Source organism: Liolophura sinensis, chromosome 7 (genome assembly GCF_032854445.1).
Source record: "Liolophura sinensis isolate JHLJ2023 chromosome 7, CUHK_Ljap_v2, whole genome shotgun sequence".
Lineage (NCBI taxonomy): Eukaryota > Metazoa > Mollusca > Polyplacophora > Chitonida > Chitonidae > Liolophura > Liolophura sinensis.
Genome location: NC_088301.1, coordinates 53,063,729 through 53,080,272, shown reverse-complemented (window position 1 = coordinate 53,080,272; position 16,544 = coordinate 53,063,729). Strand labels below are relative to the sequence as shown.

General features: G+C 38.5%; 1 protein-coding gene across 2 annotated transcripts; it reads right to left on the bottom strand.

Annotated features, from left to right (window-relative positions):
• Positions 1-6,417: 6,417 nt before the first annotated feature.
• Positions 6,418-16,357, bottom strand: LOC135471341 (THO complex subunit 7 homolog). 2 transcript variants are annotated; one of them, XM_064750540.1, is made up of 8 exons: positions 16,204-16,357; positions 12,001-12,121; positions 10,818-10,945; positions 10,325-10,411; positions 9,698-9,755; positions 9,079-9,145; positions 8,036-8,105; positions 6,418-7,346 (listed from the first exon to the last, which is right to left on the bottom strand). In XM_064750540.1, the coding sequence occupies exons 1-8, from the start codon at positions 16,217-16,219 to the stop codon at positions 7,309-7,311; spliced, it is 585 nt and encodes a 194-aa protein (XP_064606610.1). In that variant the 5' UTR covers positions 16,220-16,357; the 3' UTR covers positions 6,418-7,308. The 2 variants fall into 2 exon arrangements, with proteins under 2 accessions (XP_064606610.1, XP_064606609.1); XM_064750539.1 differs by having other exon boundaries at positions 6,419-7,349.
• Between the last annotated feature and the right edge of the window lie 187 nt (positions 16,358-16,544).

Below are 16,544 nucleotides of genomic sequence, written 5' to 3'. Positions count from 1 at the left end.
TTTTCGTATATAAATATTATTCATATAATATTAATATATATTAATGATATACGGCAATTAAAAAAAATGTGTACTTGAAAGTCCTGATAGTCGTGTTCTTATTTTTCTCTTCTAAATTATTTTTGCACTTTGTATAGTGCAAGTCTGTGGATGCACACGTGTAAAATATGGATAATATGTCAAAATGTTTGAATGAATGAATGATTTTGGCTACAGGCCACATCGGCAATGTTCCACCCATATCATTCTGAGAACAAGTTGAGAAGTGGAGGCGGTGATTGGTTTCGATATGGTAATGAGAACATCAAAATTTAAAGAAAAATACTCCGACATTTAAAACCAGTTAAGAAGAACCAAAACAATAAAAAAAATCGAATACCACCATGTTTTTACAACAGTTTACCTAGAAAATTGTATATTTTTATATCTCCCTATTTATTATATTGATAATAATTAGAATTTACACTTTATGATATAAGCCAATGGCCAAGAAGTATTTTGTGACAGCATCGTCAGCGATGTTTTACTCTCCCATCGAGAAAAAAGAGTGTGTGTGTGTGTGTGTGTTTGTTGAGTTTGTTGAGGATATTAGAACGAAAATCTGTGTATGACTTGGTATCCAAAAGAATATAATATCATTATCTCTTTTAATTAGTTTTCAGAGTAAGGTTAGAATATCAAGAATTAACGGATTTTTAAATTTATTATTCTCTTTTGCCAACAGCGAGTCACTGCATATCACTGTCCTTTGAACACGCCCAGAAGAAACATATGATAAAGCACGGAGAAAAGCCCTGGCCTCGGCAGAGAAGATTGAAGAAGAGGATGGAAGACGAAGAGAGACGTTGTTCTAAGACAGTCGCTATCCTTTGACACAGCAGTATATATTTATAATCTGGATAATTAGCCTTAATTTCGGCAAAATATCCCTGAATTATAAGAGGATTTTCTACTGGATTTATTATGCTATTGTTATTTATTATTATTGGGATGTGGGAAAAGCCAAGGAGGAGACTGCGGAAAAGACACGGGAGCCATATCCTCTAGCTTGATGTCACCTTCCACAATATGGTCCTGTATACGAAGACCCAACGAAGGGATCTTGTTAGGACACTTATTAAATTTATCTACATATAAAGAGTTGAAAACACAGTGGTAGGTACGATTTGTTGGATGAGCGCTAAGCTTTATATCATATTGAAGGCCCAGTTTTATACATTGGTTATATAAAGAAGGCTCATTTGCCTCTACGTATAAACTCTCTACTGTGAGGTTCTAAAACCACCAATGCTGAGCCTCAGACCTTGGTGATGGACAGGATCCAACATTTGAAAGTACGATTTTCTGGCAGAACCGTAAATGATGGACCCATAGTCCAGTTTAGATCTCACCAGAGAACGATACAGGTTTAATGAAATGGATCGGTCCATATTATACCCAAAAATTTAGCTTCACCAACAATCTTAACCTGTTTACCACAAAATTGAGTCAAGAAGAAATTTCCGTTTATTACAAAAAATGCATACCAACTTATTCATATGTTGAAAATATAAAACCGTTTTAAGTTGCCCGTTTCTCAATCTTATTGAGACAAAGCTGCAGTTGACACTCTAGGTTATTTATAGCGTATAAGGAAATCATCCACATATAAAGAACCCTCCTTGTCCGATGTTAATGTTTTGGCTAAACTATTTATTTTTATGCTAAACAATGTTGGCGATAACATACTGCCCTGAGGAACACCGATTTCCTGCTCATAGGAGTCAGAAAGAGTGGACCCCACTCGTACCTTAAACTGACGATCGGATAAGAATTCAGATATAAATAATGGTAAGCGGCCTTTAAGACCCATATCTGAAAGATCTTTCAAAATTACGTACTTCCATGTGGTGTTGTATGCTTTTTCAACGTCAAAAAATATCGACACCACATGTTCATTATTAATAAAACCATCACGAATAAACGTTTCAAATCGTACAAGGTGATCTAAAGTTGATCGACCTTGACGAAAACCACACTGTACTTTCGAAAGTAACTTGTTGGTTTCAAGAAAGCAAACAAGTCTACCATTTATCATCCGTTCCATCGTGTTACAGATACAGCTGGTAAGAGATATGAGACGGTAATTAGATGAATCAGTATTGTCTTCACCCGATTTTGGAACCAGGGTAACACACGTCTCCCTCCAAGATTTGGGTTATGCAAATCCAGTTATGCAAATATTATCAAGCAAGTGGTTCAGGTGGTAAATGATTCAGAAACTTATTATAAACATTATCAGGCTCACATGCAGTATTATGATCCTTTTTAATGCAGTTTTCAGTTCATCAATACTAAAGGGCTTATCACAGTCTTCCATATTTATAGAAGGAAAGGGCAATTTAGTCTTCTTTTTCTGATTTTTAATCTAATGAAACTTTGTAGAATAATTCTCCTCAGAAGATTTCTGAGATATTGTTTCAGCGAGCTTATTAGCTATACTGCCAGGAAAAGTAAGAATATTATTGCCGTCTTTTAAATGTTGAACTTTAGCTTTATTATTTTTGCGTTTAAGCTTCTGAACCAAGTTCCAGACTTTCTGCATGGGTGTTTTGACGTAATACCTGAAACAAAGTTCCGGAAACAAGAACGTATCTTAGACTTAGGTAATCGACGAGCCTTGGCTCTAAAAATGTGAACCTGGTTTAAATTATTATCAAAAGGACAGTAATTACGGCGTTCAACCATTTTTCGGTCATCATAACAGGGTTTACTTTTGGATTTTCGATTTGTCGAGGTCTTAGGTATAATTCTATCGGCAGTTCGTAAAACAAGCTCTTTACATTTTAATATAGGATCATCTCCTGAATTAAGAGTCTCTCGAGTGATGTCAGCCTCACAGAACATCGCAAATACGATCCAATCTGTTTCATCAAATTTCTGTCTGCTACCCGTTCTAAAGAATTAGAGGTGATATGTTCTAGGAAAATGGTCACTACCACAAAGATCACCATGCACTTTACAAGAAAAATGAGGGAGAAGTGATGGATCAGTGATAGTGAGATCGATAGCAGAATAAGCGCCATTATCCTGATGTAAGTAGGTGTTAGAGCCATCACTGAAATAAAACGACTCCTCCTTCGGTATAAAATCTTCTACTATCTTGCCTATGGTGTTTATGTTATTACTGCCCCATAGGTGGTTATGGGAATTAAATTTCCCATTATTATAAACGGATCAGAAGAATATACACCGAACACAGTGGGATTGTTTCAGACCATGAAACACGAACAGCCACAGCCTGGAGCTCTGTATCCAGATTAAGAGGGCTGTGAATAATATTGTTATTTATGAAGAATGGGGAGCCGCCTGTACGGCACTCTTTTCCATTACGATAGGTACTATAAAGTGAATAATTTTCTCAGAATTATTTTATCTTTGTCAGATGTCTTCAGGTGATTTTTGAAGACAAAGGGCAATGGGATTTTATGTTTGTTATTTCAATAAAAATTACCTTAAGACCTCGACAATTCCATTGTATTACTTTACTCATATAAAGACATTACGGAGGGAGGCGAATAGGAGATTTATCTTTATGGTTGGACTGTGGATGACCTTTCTTGGGAAATGTGCTGTTAGATCTCCCTTGGGCGGGTGAAATATCTATCATATCCGCATCCGATGTGGAAGAACCAATGTCCTCCAACGATTCAAATTTATTGAAAGTTTGGTCAGGATCCCTGGTGGCCTTAGAGGGACGCTCTGTGGGCCAACCAGGTTTACAGGTTTTTTATAATGATTACCGGATTTCCGTGAAACAGATTTACGTTCAGACTATGATTTATCATTCTGATCTGTATCCTACGTTGTTTTTCTTGTGACCATAGCGTTTTCATTTAATGCTTGAGTTTACCTGGAAGCTCAACTGGATGACCTGACAGGGGATGAAACAGGTACACCTTTTGGTTTGCCTACGGCAATGGGCCAGGTCAAGGTGGTTAGAATTCCAACAAAAATGGATACTTTCTTGATCACACTGGTATACGACTGGAGGGGTAAAAGTAGGAAAGTACAAAGTTTACAAGCTTCATTATATGTGATGTTCTTTGTAACTTTCGTCGTGACAATCTGTTTTTCTTTAATGATTGTGGGTAATCTATAGAAGAAGCCACGTTGTCTCCGTTGCAATTAGATCCCTTAGCCGAGTTCTTTCAAGTTCAGCGAATCGGTTTACACCACAAACACCAACACAAAGGTGTCAAAATCTATTCTACCTCAAAAATGTGGGAAAAAAAGAGAGTATATTTCAATCTGCCGTTGTGTTTTACTCCCTCCACAGAGATCATCCACTTTAGACCACTCAACGGTAAGTTTAGGTCATGGCATTTGACGTCTTACTATCTTGTTGTATCTTATCACCTGGCCAGTGTTCAAACACCAGCCATAATTCCTCACCCAGTATCTGTTCAAAAACCAACCGTAAAACCTCACCCAGTATGTGTTCAAACACGTCATAAAACCTCGCCCAGTCAGTGTTCAAACACCAGTTATAACACTTCACCCAGTCAGTCTTCAGTCACCAGCCATAAAGCCTTACCCAGTGTCCAAACACCAGTCATAACACCTCACCCAGTCAGTGTCCAAACACCAGTTATAACACTTCACCCAGTCAGTCTTCAGTCACCAGCCATAAAGCCTTACCCAGTGTCCAAACACCAGTCATAACACCTCACCCAGTCAGTGTCCAAACACCAGTCATAACACCTCACCCAGTCAGTGTCCAAACACGTCATAACACCTCACCCAGTCAGTGTCCAACCATCAGTCATAACACCTTGCCCAGTCAGTGTCCAAACATCAGTCATAACACCTCACCCAGTCAGTGTCCAAACGCCAGTCATAAAACCTCACTCAGTCAGTGTCCAAACACCAGTCATAACACCTCACCCAGTCAGTGTCCAAACCAGTCAAAACACCTCAGCCGGTGTCCAAACGCCAGTCATAAAACCCCACCCAGTCAGTTTCCAAACATCAGTCAAAACACCTCACCCAGTGTCCAAACACCAGTCATAACACCTCAACCAGTCCGTTTCCAAACACCATACATATCATCCAGTAAGTGTTTCAACACCAGCCATAACACCTCACCCAGTATGTGTTCAAACACCAGTCAGACACATCACTCAGTCAGTGTCCAGTCACCAGCCATATTACCTCGCCCATTAATGGCTTGTGTTTGAACACTGACTAGGTGATATGTTATGAATGGTGTCTGCATGGTGGCCGGATGAGGACATCTCACCCCTCGGCCGATGCACAAGGACGGTACCATTCGCGCATGATTTGCGGCGTTCTTGTGCAGCGGCCCTTTACCACTTGATGAAGGCTTATGCACTAGATCAAAAGTAGTAATCTGGAGTCGACCAACTCAAAGAAACTGACATGCGTTTGTCGAGGTCATTCTTAAGCCTTCCACTAGACTCGTGAAATGGACATACATCCTGTAGTTGCTGGTCGTGGCACAAGAGCGGTAGAATGCCCTACACACAGCTGCGGGGCGCGGCACGAGTACGTTACCATTCGTGCACGATTTGCTCCGTTCTCATTCCACAACCAGCGCGAACGGTGTCCGTCCTCATCCCCTCATGTAATGACCGCACGATTTACACCAGCCTTGTGTCCTGAAACAAGATGTCCTCATCCTGCTTCCATACAAACGCCAGCCCTATTTCAGTCCTACATGTAGACCATTCGTTAGTGATAAAAAATTACCCGCTTAGTGCGTTCAAAGACCAGGCGTAACAACCTAACCGGTCACAGTGCTTGAGCACCACATTACACCTCATCCACTCAACAGGTTTGAACATCAACAACAACACAATGCCCAATCAGTGTGTTCAAACTGAAGACCTCAACACAACACATGCAAACCCTTCACACAACGTCTCACGCAGTTAGCATGTTCAAAGGCCAGATCATGACACCCTACTAATAAGTGTGTTATGCCTAGTGTAAACCACTGACCTTTGGCAAGTTTATTGACAAAAATTCCAACCATGTGACAATAGGCTTTCATGCCATACTGGGGGAATGGTTCAGTGATCGCAAGACTGTGTAAATGACTATCACTGCATTGTCAGCTTTTTTGTCACCTTGCATCCCTAGAAAGTGGGAGTGGGGAATCTAGATTGACTGATTTATTTATTTGATTGGTATTTTCTGTGGTACTCAAGAATATTTCACTCATAGGATGGTGGCCAGCATTATGGTGGGTGGAAAACGGGCAGGGCCCAAGGGTACCCCACAACCATTAGCAGGTTGCAGGCAGAGCTGGACTTGAACTCACGGCGACCGCATTGGTGAATGGAGATTGAAACCGCACCCATCATAGTTGGGAGTTATGTGCCTTCCCTTAATGTTGACCTTCAGACTGCTAAATAAAAACACAACCAATTACCCCTCATACAAAAATATATATTCAGGATGTTCAGCTCACAGATACCATTATCTTTTTCTACATTTTAAAATTACTTATTGGTTCTCGATTAACTAATACTAATATTTATTTAAAATTTAATTACTGAAGTGAATTTTTTGTTAACACATCATTGGCAAGTGTCAGATATTATTTATGCTCATTGCTGTTATGTCTTTTCAAATTTTACTCATTCCAAAAATGAACAGGTCAGGCTTGAATCCCATTACCTTTGTGGGCCAACATGTATATGATTATTTTTTTTATCTATAAACAAATATATACACCAAGTGTGACAACAGTTATTAACAAGTTAGGCACATGATGGAGAACTTGAGCAAAGTAAAACGGTCAGAAAACAACGGAAAACAGTATTAGTATGCCAAAAAAAGTATTTGTTTGAAACTTTCTGCTGAAAGTCATGAAGGGGCATTTACTGATAAATAAATAAGCTCATTCAACTTGAAATGTAAAACAAAACCTGTTCACAAATTGTACAAAATATAGAATGACATAAATGTTCATGGTAAGCAAATTGTGGATGTCTGGAACTCACTCCATCTTCTTCAAGGCCCCAGTGTGCACACTGTGCTGGCATAAATCTGTCTCAATAGATAAAACTGATACCTTACTAGCTGCTTTAGAGTTCCTGTTTTTTTTTCTTTCGGCAAAGTGGCAAAAACAGTAGATTGTTTGCTTGTCCAGAAATACCAAAGTTGACATGATTTTGAGGAGCACAACTGTGTCTTTTCTTCACGGGTCATGTTATCAGGACCAGATAACATTTCTGTACAAACCCAGTCATGGTGACACGTACAATTTCTTGCTGTGAATTATTTTTCTACGCATCCGACTCATGAGGTTTCCATATCACTTTCATCAGCATTGTCATCTTCTGAAACAGAAAATGAACATCATTATACATTTGGCAAACGTAATGAAAAACTTAGGGGTGTACTAATCATAAAAGCCAAAAGCTTATACCCTAAAAATGGGAATCCTGTTAACATTCCTACTGTTTGGTACACACTATATTCATGCATAATTTCAAGTTTGTCAGAAGTTATTTATCAAAAAACAGTTGTATGCATATAAATTTTCAGAACAATTTATAGGATTTAGTTCTCTTGTGCCCAGCTGATTGACACCAGATACTCCAGAGGGGTGAAGGCCATAAAGCTATAAGAATTGCTTCCTTTGACAACTTATCTGGCTTGCCAAGCCATTGTCTTTGATGGCACATCAAGTTGTGTGTTTCCTTTTGTTCTGCCAAAATATAGCCTGGAGCAAACACATGGTTGCACAAGTCAACTTTGCCTTGTTTGTTGTTGTTGCTGTTGTTTCACTGGTCATCACTACTGGCAGACATGACTGTCAACTTTCATGAAGCTCAACAATCTATTGTTCACAGTTCAACAACTTGATGCAGAATTCATGTAGCAATGTAACATGTGCAAGGCTTTCTAGGGCTTGGTGAAATGCTGGTAAACCGTTTCAATTACACCTGCAAATGTCACACCGACGTTTATAAGTCAGAAATACCTGTATATAGGATATGATTGCAATATACAGTCACAGTACCTTCTAAAATTCTCTGTAATTCATGAATAGAGGATAACAGAACATGGAATTGTTTTCTTCTCAAATCCAGCTGAAAATATAAAAAAAGAAAAAGTTACAGCTCGCATTTAGACTGTAGCCTACATAAAAGTAAAATGTGGTGCAACACCTGAACACAAACTGAAGCATTAAGTAAGAGAATGCAATCTTATTTCAATTATCCTATCTGCATAATGAGTATAATACTTGTAAATATATCCAATTATTTATTTGATCGTTGCTTAATACAACACCCAGGAATTTTTCACTTTTACAATGGCGGTAACGTTAATCGATGAAGTAAGTCAAAGCAAGTTACAGGCCAACTTTCCCACATGTATTTCATTTATTTTATTTATTTGATTGGTGTTTTACGTCTTACTCAAGAATATTTCACTTATACGACGGCGGCCAGCATTATGGTGGGTGGAAACCGGGCAGAGCCCGGGGGAAACCCACAACCATCCGCAGGTTGCTGAGACCTTCCCACTTACTGCCGGAGAGGAAACCAGCATCAGCGGGACTTGAACTCACAGCGACCCCATTGGTGAAAGGCTCATGGGTCATTACACTCCGCTAGCGTGCTAACCGACTGAGCCACGGAGGCCCCTTTCCCACATGTAATGTACAGACATGCATGTCATAGTGGTTGAAGGTTAGTGATCTTCACTGAAGATTTAGAGGCCTCCGAGACCGAGGAGGTTAGCACACCAGAGTGGCACAATGATTCACCTGCCTGAGATGAATGCTGTCACTGTGAGTTCAAGTCCAGCTCATGCTGGCCTTATGTGGGATCCTGCTCCCGCAACCTGCGAATCACTGTGGATTTCTCCTCGGCTCTGCCTTTGTTTTCTCCCACCATAATGCTGTCATACAAATGAAATATTCTTGAGCACAGCGTAAAACACCAATCGAATACATAAATAAATCAATTCTCTTGTCGACTGTCTATCTGTTCCCAACTGTGGCCAACACAATCCAAATTTACTAGACAAATAATCATTTGGCATGTGTATAAATATTACCTTCTGTTCCAACTTTTCTTTTGTTGTTTTCAACTGTGTGAGACCATCCTCCAGTTCCTGAAGTTTCCTGAAAAAAACAGTTTCATATTTTAAGCAGATATTTTTCAGGTCTGCCACCACAATGCCTTGTACTCACCACTTAGAAACCTTTGCACTCTACAGCTCTTAACAACAAAATTAGATTTATTACTGTCAAGCAAGCAGTTTTGGAGAAACTGTTTATCACAGCTACACATAAACTATAATGTTGAAAGCAATGCATAATTATATCCAGTGTGTTTGGGGACCTATTCTGCGTGCCTTGAGAATTACATAAGCACACTATGCCTATACAAATATAGTAATACAATGTACTTTTATAGTGGTAAAGGACTTTCAACAAAATATGGCACGTGAAAGGGTTCTTTTATCGTTGCAACATTTGACATTGTAATGTATGTCACTTTGGCATCGCAGTACATGGAATGCATTGTTGAAAACACGGTGAAGGATACGAAGTGAGACAGCATGTGATATACTTGTGAAAGCGACTAAACAGCGACTTCCACTTTGAAAGTGGAAGACTAACTACGGATATCAATCCTTCACTGTAAATGTACAGATACAAAGTGTAGCTTACTTCATTGATGTTTGTCTGTCTGGCTGCTTCTGTATAACTGCTGCAAGGTTGTCGTACTCTGAAAGTATATACGTAAATTTATTTAAGAAAAAAAAACAAAACAAGCAATGTACATTTTTGAGCCAATGAAAACTGCTTTCACTGAACTTTAAATTTTGTATAGTATCTCATACAATTGAGTGCTTGATAAATTACATCAGAAACATTCTGTTTAATATTTAAAAGTAAACTGTTCAATATCATCTTTGAACATAAAAACACACATATGGTTTTTAAATTCCACAAAAAATGCCTATATGTGTACCCATACAGGAAAAATTTATCACACAACTGAACAGCCTGGGTTACAATACAATGATAAAACCTCCTCAATGAACAGAGTCTGCAAACTTACATAGCCCTGTAACATTTAATTAGCACAATAAAAAAAGTCAATACCACAGGGTTTAGAATTACGTTTACAATAACCATCTATTCTTTAGGATCTTAAGATTAGAGATAATCCCTTGACAGACAATATGGGATTAACAGCATATAGGGCTTCAAATGCCATGTCAATTTTTGTACTTCAGTCATGTTTAAACCTACTTCTACTAACTGTAATCAAGCAATAGGAAATATACAAACCCTGACGATTTCGTCTTATTGTCTTGGCCTCTATTAACTCATTTTTACACTCAGCGATTTTGTCCATTGCTTGCGTTATCTTTTCCTCTGTAAAATATACAGCATATTCCATCAGTACCAATGGATAAATAAGGGAACTGTAACATGAAACTCATGACTATCAGCAGGTTGGTGCCATACCTCCCCAGGTATTAATGGACAGGAAGCCAGCATGAGCTGGACTTGATCTCACAGTGAGGCTTCCGGGTTATTGCCCCGCGATGACACGCTAACCACCTTGGCCATGGAAGCCCCTGACAGCTATATAAGCACTTTCTGCTATGAATACACTGTCAGAAATACATAATATTATAGCCATCTATCATTAACTTTGATTTCACTGGTATTTCAGGCCACAGGTACTCTTGAAGTAAAGAACAATATGAAAGATAAACCTGAAAAACTCAAAGGAAAACAAACTGACTTTCAACTTCAAACGCATGTATTTTCGCACCTATTTGTCTGTTAAGTTTGCCATAGTTAGCCTGTTCTCTAAGGTTCATCTCATATACCAGCAAGGACTTCTCCATGGTAAACTCACACTGAGCCACAGTGCTCATAAGGCGTTGGTAAGTTGCATCACTGTAAAAATTATGAAACAAAGGTATCTTAAAAAAAAATTGCTTGCAGTGGTCATTTTTGGCATTATTTATGCTAACACACATAAACACATATCTCGATGAAATAAATCTGCTGTGTTACAATGTCAGTTACACACAACTATCTTTGAATGTATCCATGGAGAATATACTTTAAAATACAATTATTCAGGTCATGCTCAGAGAATTTATGGCCAGCCCAACATCATGGCAGCAACAAGGTAAAATAGCTACTATCATGGAAAGGGGGACAACTCCTAAAACAGTTCTCGCAAGTTATAGAAACAGACAAATAAATGCAGTAATCAGGGAGACAATACTTCAAGCAATGGTGAGAAAACAAAGCTGAAGATGCAGGTTTCGAAATACAATGTTGTGAGAGATGTCGTTTAAGATTTATTTATTTTGCCATTTCGATGATTCCAATCTATTAGGTTGATCACAAGCAAACGCATCATGATTTATTTCTTTATTTATTTGATTGGTGTTTTACGCCGTACTCAAGAATATTTCACTTATACGACGGCGGCCAGCATTATGGCGGGAGGAAACCATGCAGAGCCCAGAGGAAACCCACAATCATCCTCAGGCTGCTGGCAGACCTTCCCACGTATGGCCGGAGAGGAAGCCAGCACGAGCTGAATTTGAACTCACAGCATGTCCTTTTAAGATGTCACATCACATACTTTACAGCATGGGAGGGTCAATCTGCCAATTTTATAATGGCTGGTACATAAAGTATAAAAAAAACTAATAAAACAGGATAATGTTAATCTTCTGAATAATTTTCTTGAGTGGGTTTAGATCTAGGATATTGCAAAACTAATGCCAGTACTATTGTCTATGCACAGATAATGTAATGTTTATAGAAGATAAACAAGTAGCTCTACCATGAGATAAACAGGTGGCATCATTTTCCATTGGTACATTAATGATGTAACTTCCTGCAAACACTTGCATCACCGACATCAGAAAGAGTCTACTATAAAATAAAAAGTGTATAAATCTGCTAAATCATTGGTGATGACAAATACATACTTTTCCTCATCAGTTTCTGAGGAATTGCACCACTTGATGTAAGACTTCAAAAGATTGTTTATCCTCTTGTCATCCAATCCACCATCACCATCTATGAGAAGTCTTCTTCTAATGACATCATCTGAAATAAACAAAACCTTCCACTGTACAAGACAATAAGCAGACATAGTGTGATTAAACTGAGGATTTTAATGAGCAGGAGAATTACTCTTTATCATATTTTTATCAAAAAAAAAAAAAAGAGATGATGTCGTCTTGCCAGAGGCAACAGGCAGTATTCGAAAGATGTCATGTGTTTTCAATTTTTGCTACATTGGGTTTAATTCAGCCAGTGTTGTACTTTACTTATTCAATATCTGTCATCTACTTAGATGGTTAAATCCTTTCATTGGCAGGGATGCAGGCTTCTATTTAGTTTTGATGGTTATTTAGCAAGCAAGAGCAATCTCTTGACAATTTATCATGCCAACTGTGCCTGTACAATTAATGGGGCGTGCCTTTAGTCTGTTTTTTGTTAGACCTGTTAATTATGATTTTGTATTTTCCTTCAAACCCAGTGAACTTTAAAATTAGCTTGGTTAATACCGAAAACATGGCTATTCAGCATTTTTCTTGCTGAATATGCTCCAGTAAGTAAACCAAAAGATGATTCTGGATACCAAAAACACAGGCAGGCATCAGTCACCAAAAAAAGGCTTGAGCATCACTCCCTTAATATCTGGTTAAGTCGGTTCCTCATACATTACACTCATACTAATAGCGGCAATCCCTCAGCATGCTTTGTCTAACCACGGATAACCATGAGTTAATTTTTTGTAAACCAGCTTGGTGACGCAGTTATTGGAGAGCCAACAATTGTGTTGTCAATGACTCAAAACACTTATAGCCAACAGGTTTTCAGGCCTAAGTACAATGAGGAATTTAGTCACTGAAACTGCCTAGGTAATCATTCTTCATATACCAGGCGATGTGAGTAACCATGTTTCATTGGTTGACGCAGCTTGTAAATTTCATGTCATGGAGAATTCCCCAAGTTGTGCTATATTTATTTATTTATTTATTACTCAAGAATATTTCCTTTATACGAAGGCGGCCAGCATTATGGTGGGAGGAAACTGGGCAGAGCCCGGGGGAAACCCACAACCATCCACAAGTTGCTAACAGACCTTCCCACGTACGCCCGGAGAGGAAGCCAGCATCAGCTGGACTTAAACTCACGGCGACCGCATTGGTGAGAGACACTTGGGTCATTACACTGCGCTAGTGCACTAACCGACTGAGCCACACAGGCCCCCAAGTTGTGCTATATAATAATAATAATAATATCTTTATTTATAGCTCGGTCAATTTATAATGAAACTGTTCTTCCTCAAGGCCTTCACAGAGAAATCAATATATAGTAAAGATGTACTTCAGAGTCCAGTTAAAAAATACATCAATATATAGAAAAAAGGATAAAGCACCATGTAGTTTGAAAAGAGAAGCTAAATACATTCATACATACAAAAAACAACAACACATCAATCGTGCTGTCCCTGCAATGGTCCCAACCAGCAGGAGAAGTAAAGTAGTGGGAGACAGCCCATTGCCAACCCCTTCCACCACCCCCCCCCCCACCACCCACACGAGGCTGGAACCTCCCACACACATGCAGAGAGAAACAAACCGAGTGAGTGGGAGATGGCCCCTTTCGAATTCCCTCCTTGACATGAACAATGCATGTGTCAGCAAGAGTATTACGGGGACATAGATTTATGAAAAGAGTTCCTATAGTAATAATACATCTAAGTATAATTAATGCATGAAAGCTTTCATACATACATGTACATATATTTCATTCGTTATCTGACTATAACTGTGATTTTAAGAAGCGTGATTGAAAGCTTGACAGAGAAGGGGCTTCTTTTACGTGGATTAGTAGGCATTTTCGTAGTTTGATGCCTATATTTGTAAAACTTCCTGTCATGTAATTTGTCCTTGCTTTAGGGAGATAGATATTATGTTGTGTTGATCTGAGAACAATATTGTTAGCTGTTTGTTTGGAGGGAAAAGCTGTTTAATATAGTTTGAACAGAGATTACGTATTGCTTCATAGATGATACAAAGGATTTTGTAGTTTACTCTTTATTAAAATGCATCCACTTTAGTCTTGAAATAAAAATTCTTGCAGATGTGTTTATGCTTTCTTGTAGAACTAAACAAGCAGCTCTTTTCTGTAACTTGACTATCCTTTCTCTATTTTTAATTGAAGTTTCCCAATACTGAACAGCAATAATCAAAGTGAGGAAGAACATAACACTTATAGAAAATACCACTACAGTGATGTGTTAGAAGAGCTCTCTATAATGGAGAAATGAGCCTATATGTTTATAGGCAGCTAAAATTAGCATGGAGAGGTATTGGCTTAGATATTAGGAGCATACTCATTCATCAGAGTTCTGCAGGATTGTGGCTGGAACAATTCAGCACATTTCAAGTCAAAAGTATTGACACACTCCCTTTGCTTGTGAATTATTTATTTTGTTAGGGAAGTTTTGTGGCAGCAGACATAAATGCCAGTTGCTCATAGATGATAGCCACAAGCCTGGACTGTTACATTTACAGAACTTTGACTTTTCACGCTTGTGTCTCTTATTCTACCTCCATTATGACAATGATTAAACCATCCCCAAATTTGTCATTATGACATATGACTGGCCATATGGAATTGTCTTAAGTTTGATTTCAATATTTCTTCAGTGCATGGTTCAGAGATTTTAGTATACCTAACTCAACATAACTGCACAAAGTACTTTGCAGAATGGACTAACCAGTCATTTTCAATTCAATGACTAACTCTGAGGCAGGTAAATGTCACAAATTATTGAAAATAGAGCTCAATAATTATATTTAAGTGAATTAGTATCTAGGCCAGCCCAACTCATACAGAGTTAGAATTTAAAGCATTGAATTAAGGCAAACCACAACTCCCCCGTCAATTAGGCTTTTTACTCCCCTCTCAAACGACAGCACACGCCTATTTCTTGTGTGCTTTGAGGAGAAAAGGACATTTTCAATCACTGATTCATGTGTAAATCCATTGCAGATCGGTAATGTGCTGAAAATCTGAACAAGTGTTAATTTTTCGCTCTGTTAAAATGCATCCAAAATCCAGACTGAATCCGAAGCCTCAGCAGGAAATGTGGATGACAAGACCTTTGCGCAGTTAGCAGCCTCAAGACTTGACTGAAACCTTTCAAGTTGAATGTTCTCAGCTGACTGAACTGGAAACTGTTACTTCTATTCTACCTCCAAGATGACATTGATTAAACCATTGCTAAACTTATCATTTGAGACTGGTTGAGTGGTCCTCTCTTGTTAGGTCAATTTCCATATTTTAGTACACCTGACCCGCCATGCCTGCACAACAACATTTCGACTTGGATATGGATCTATACTTGTAGAAGTGGTAAGTTTGGTCCTATTCTCTTCAACCCACACCAGAAATTGCCAAGTACTTGTTCCACTAAGTGCTTTGCATAATGGACCGACTGATTTTTTAGTTCAAGGATTAAATGTTGAGGCAGGTAAATTAGTCCGAGAATGCTCATTAGGTTTGGCAAAATTTTGTTTGGTCATGGATGGCCCAAACCAACATCAGAGCGCACTCCATTTAAAAACCTGATGCAGTTACCTGCCCTTGTCAAATATGTTCAGGCTGTCAGTACAGCTGTTTGCTTTGAGTCTCTCAAAGGAATCTCCGACCCATGCAGCCTAGAAAATAACATATTAAAATTGTGCTTACAATAAATCAACAGACGAAAAGATCAGGAACATATGCGTCTGTTAACTTAAGGCCGAGGAGGCGTATTTCATGGGTAATTTTTGTCTCAAATGCCCTGACACATGGCCATGGCAACTGCTTCTGGTTTTCAAATGAAGCACGCTCTTATAACGTTAGTATGGGGCAATCCATGGCCGAACAAAATTTTGCTAAACCTATAACTTCGGAGCAATCTCGGAGTGGAAAATGGGTCAAAACGTTTAATTTAACTCTTTAACTATATATCATGCCACTGTTTAGATTTAGATTTGCTTTAATTAAAAAAAGGTCTGTATGTATGTGTGTATGTTCCATTTTAGTGGACAACCACTACTTTACAGTCACTGCAAAAAGAAAATGGGCGGGCCATCGATATTATTCTTAAATGCAATCACTCTTACCATCTGTAACCGACATGATCTCTGCTTTGCCTAAAACAAAGCTCTACTCTTTCCTTCAAAAAAAAAGTAATAGAAAGACGAAGACTGACACTTCGAATGCAAGTGTTCAATAGATCAGCTGAGAAGCTTCGAACCGTGTTATTCGTGCAACCAAATCCACATGTCTCATGAGGCCGCTTACAACACAAACAACGAAAATAAAATTCTTTAAACTGTTTCGGTTTCTACAGTATTTTATTTATAAATTTGCAGGGTGTTTTCTTACACAATCTGCATTTTGCTTAATTACGATATACACGAGATGTAGCGTAAATAAATATAAGAATGTGATTGTCTTTGGT

Bases quoted from the DNA above. Each gene is read 5' to 3' on its own strand.
- LOC135471341 (XM_064750539.1), bottom strand. The intron at 10,946-12,000 runs GTATGTATTTGT...TAATTTTTACAG, and splicing joins TCAGAAACTGATGAGGAAAA to TGATGCAACTTACCAACGCC. The intron at 9,756-10,324 runs GTTTGTATATTT...ATATACTTTCAG, and splicing joins AATAAGACGAAATCGTCAGG to AGTACGACAACCTTGCAGCA.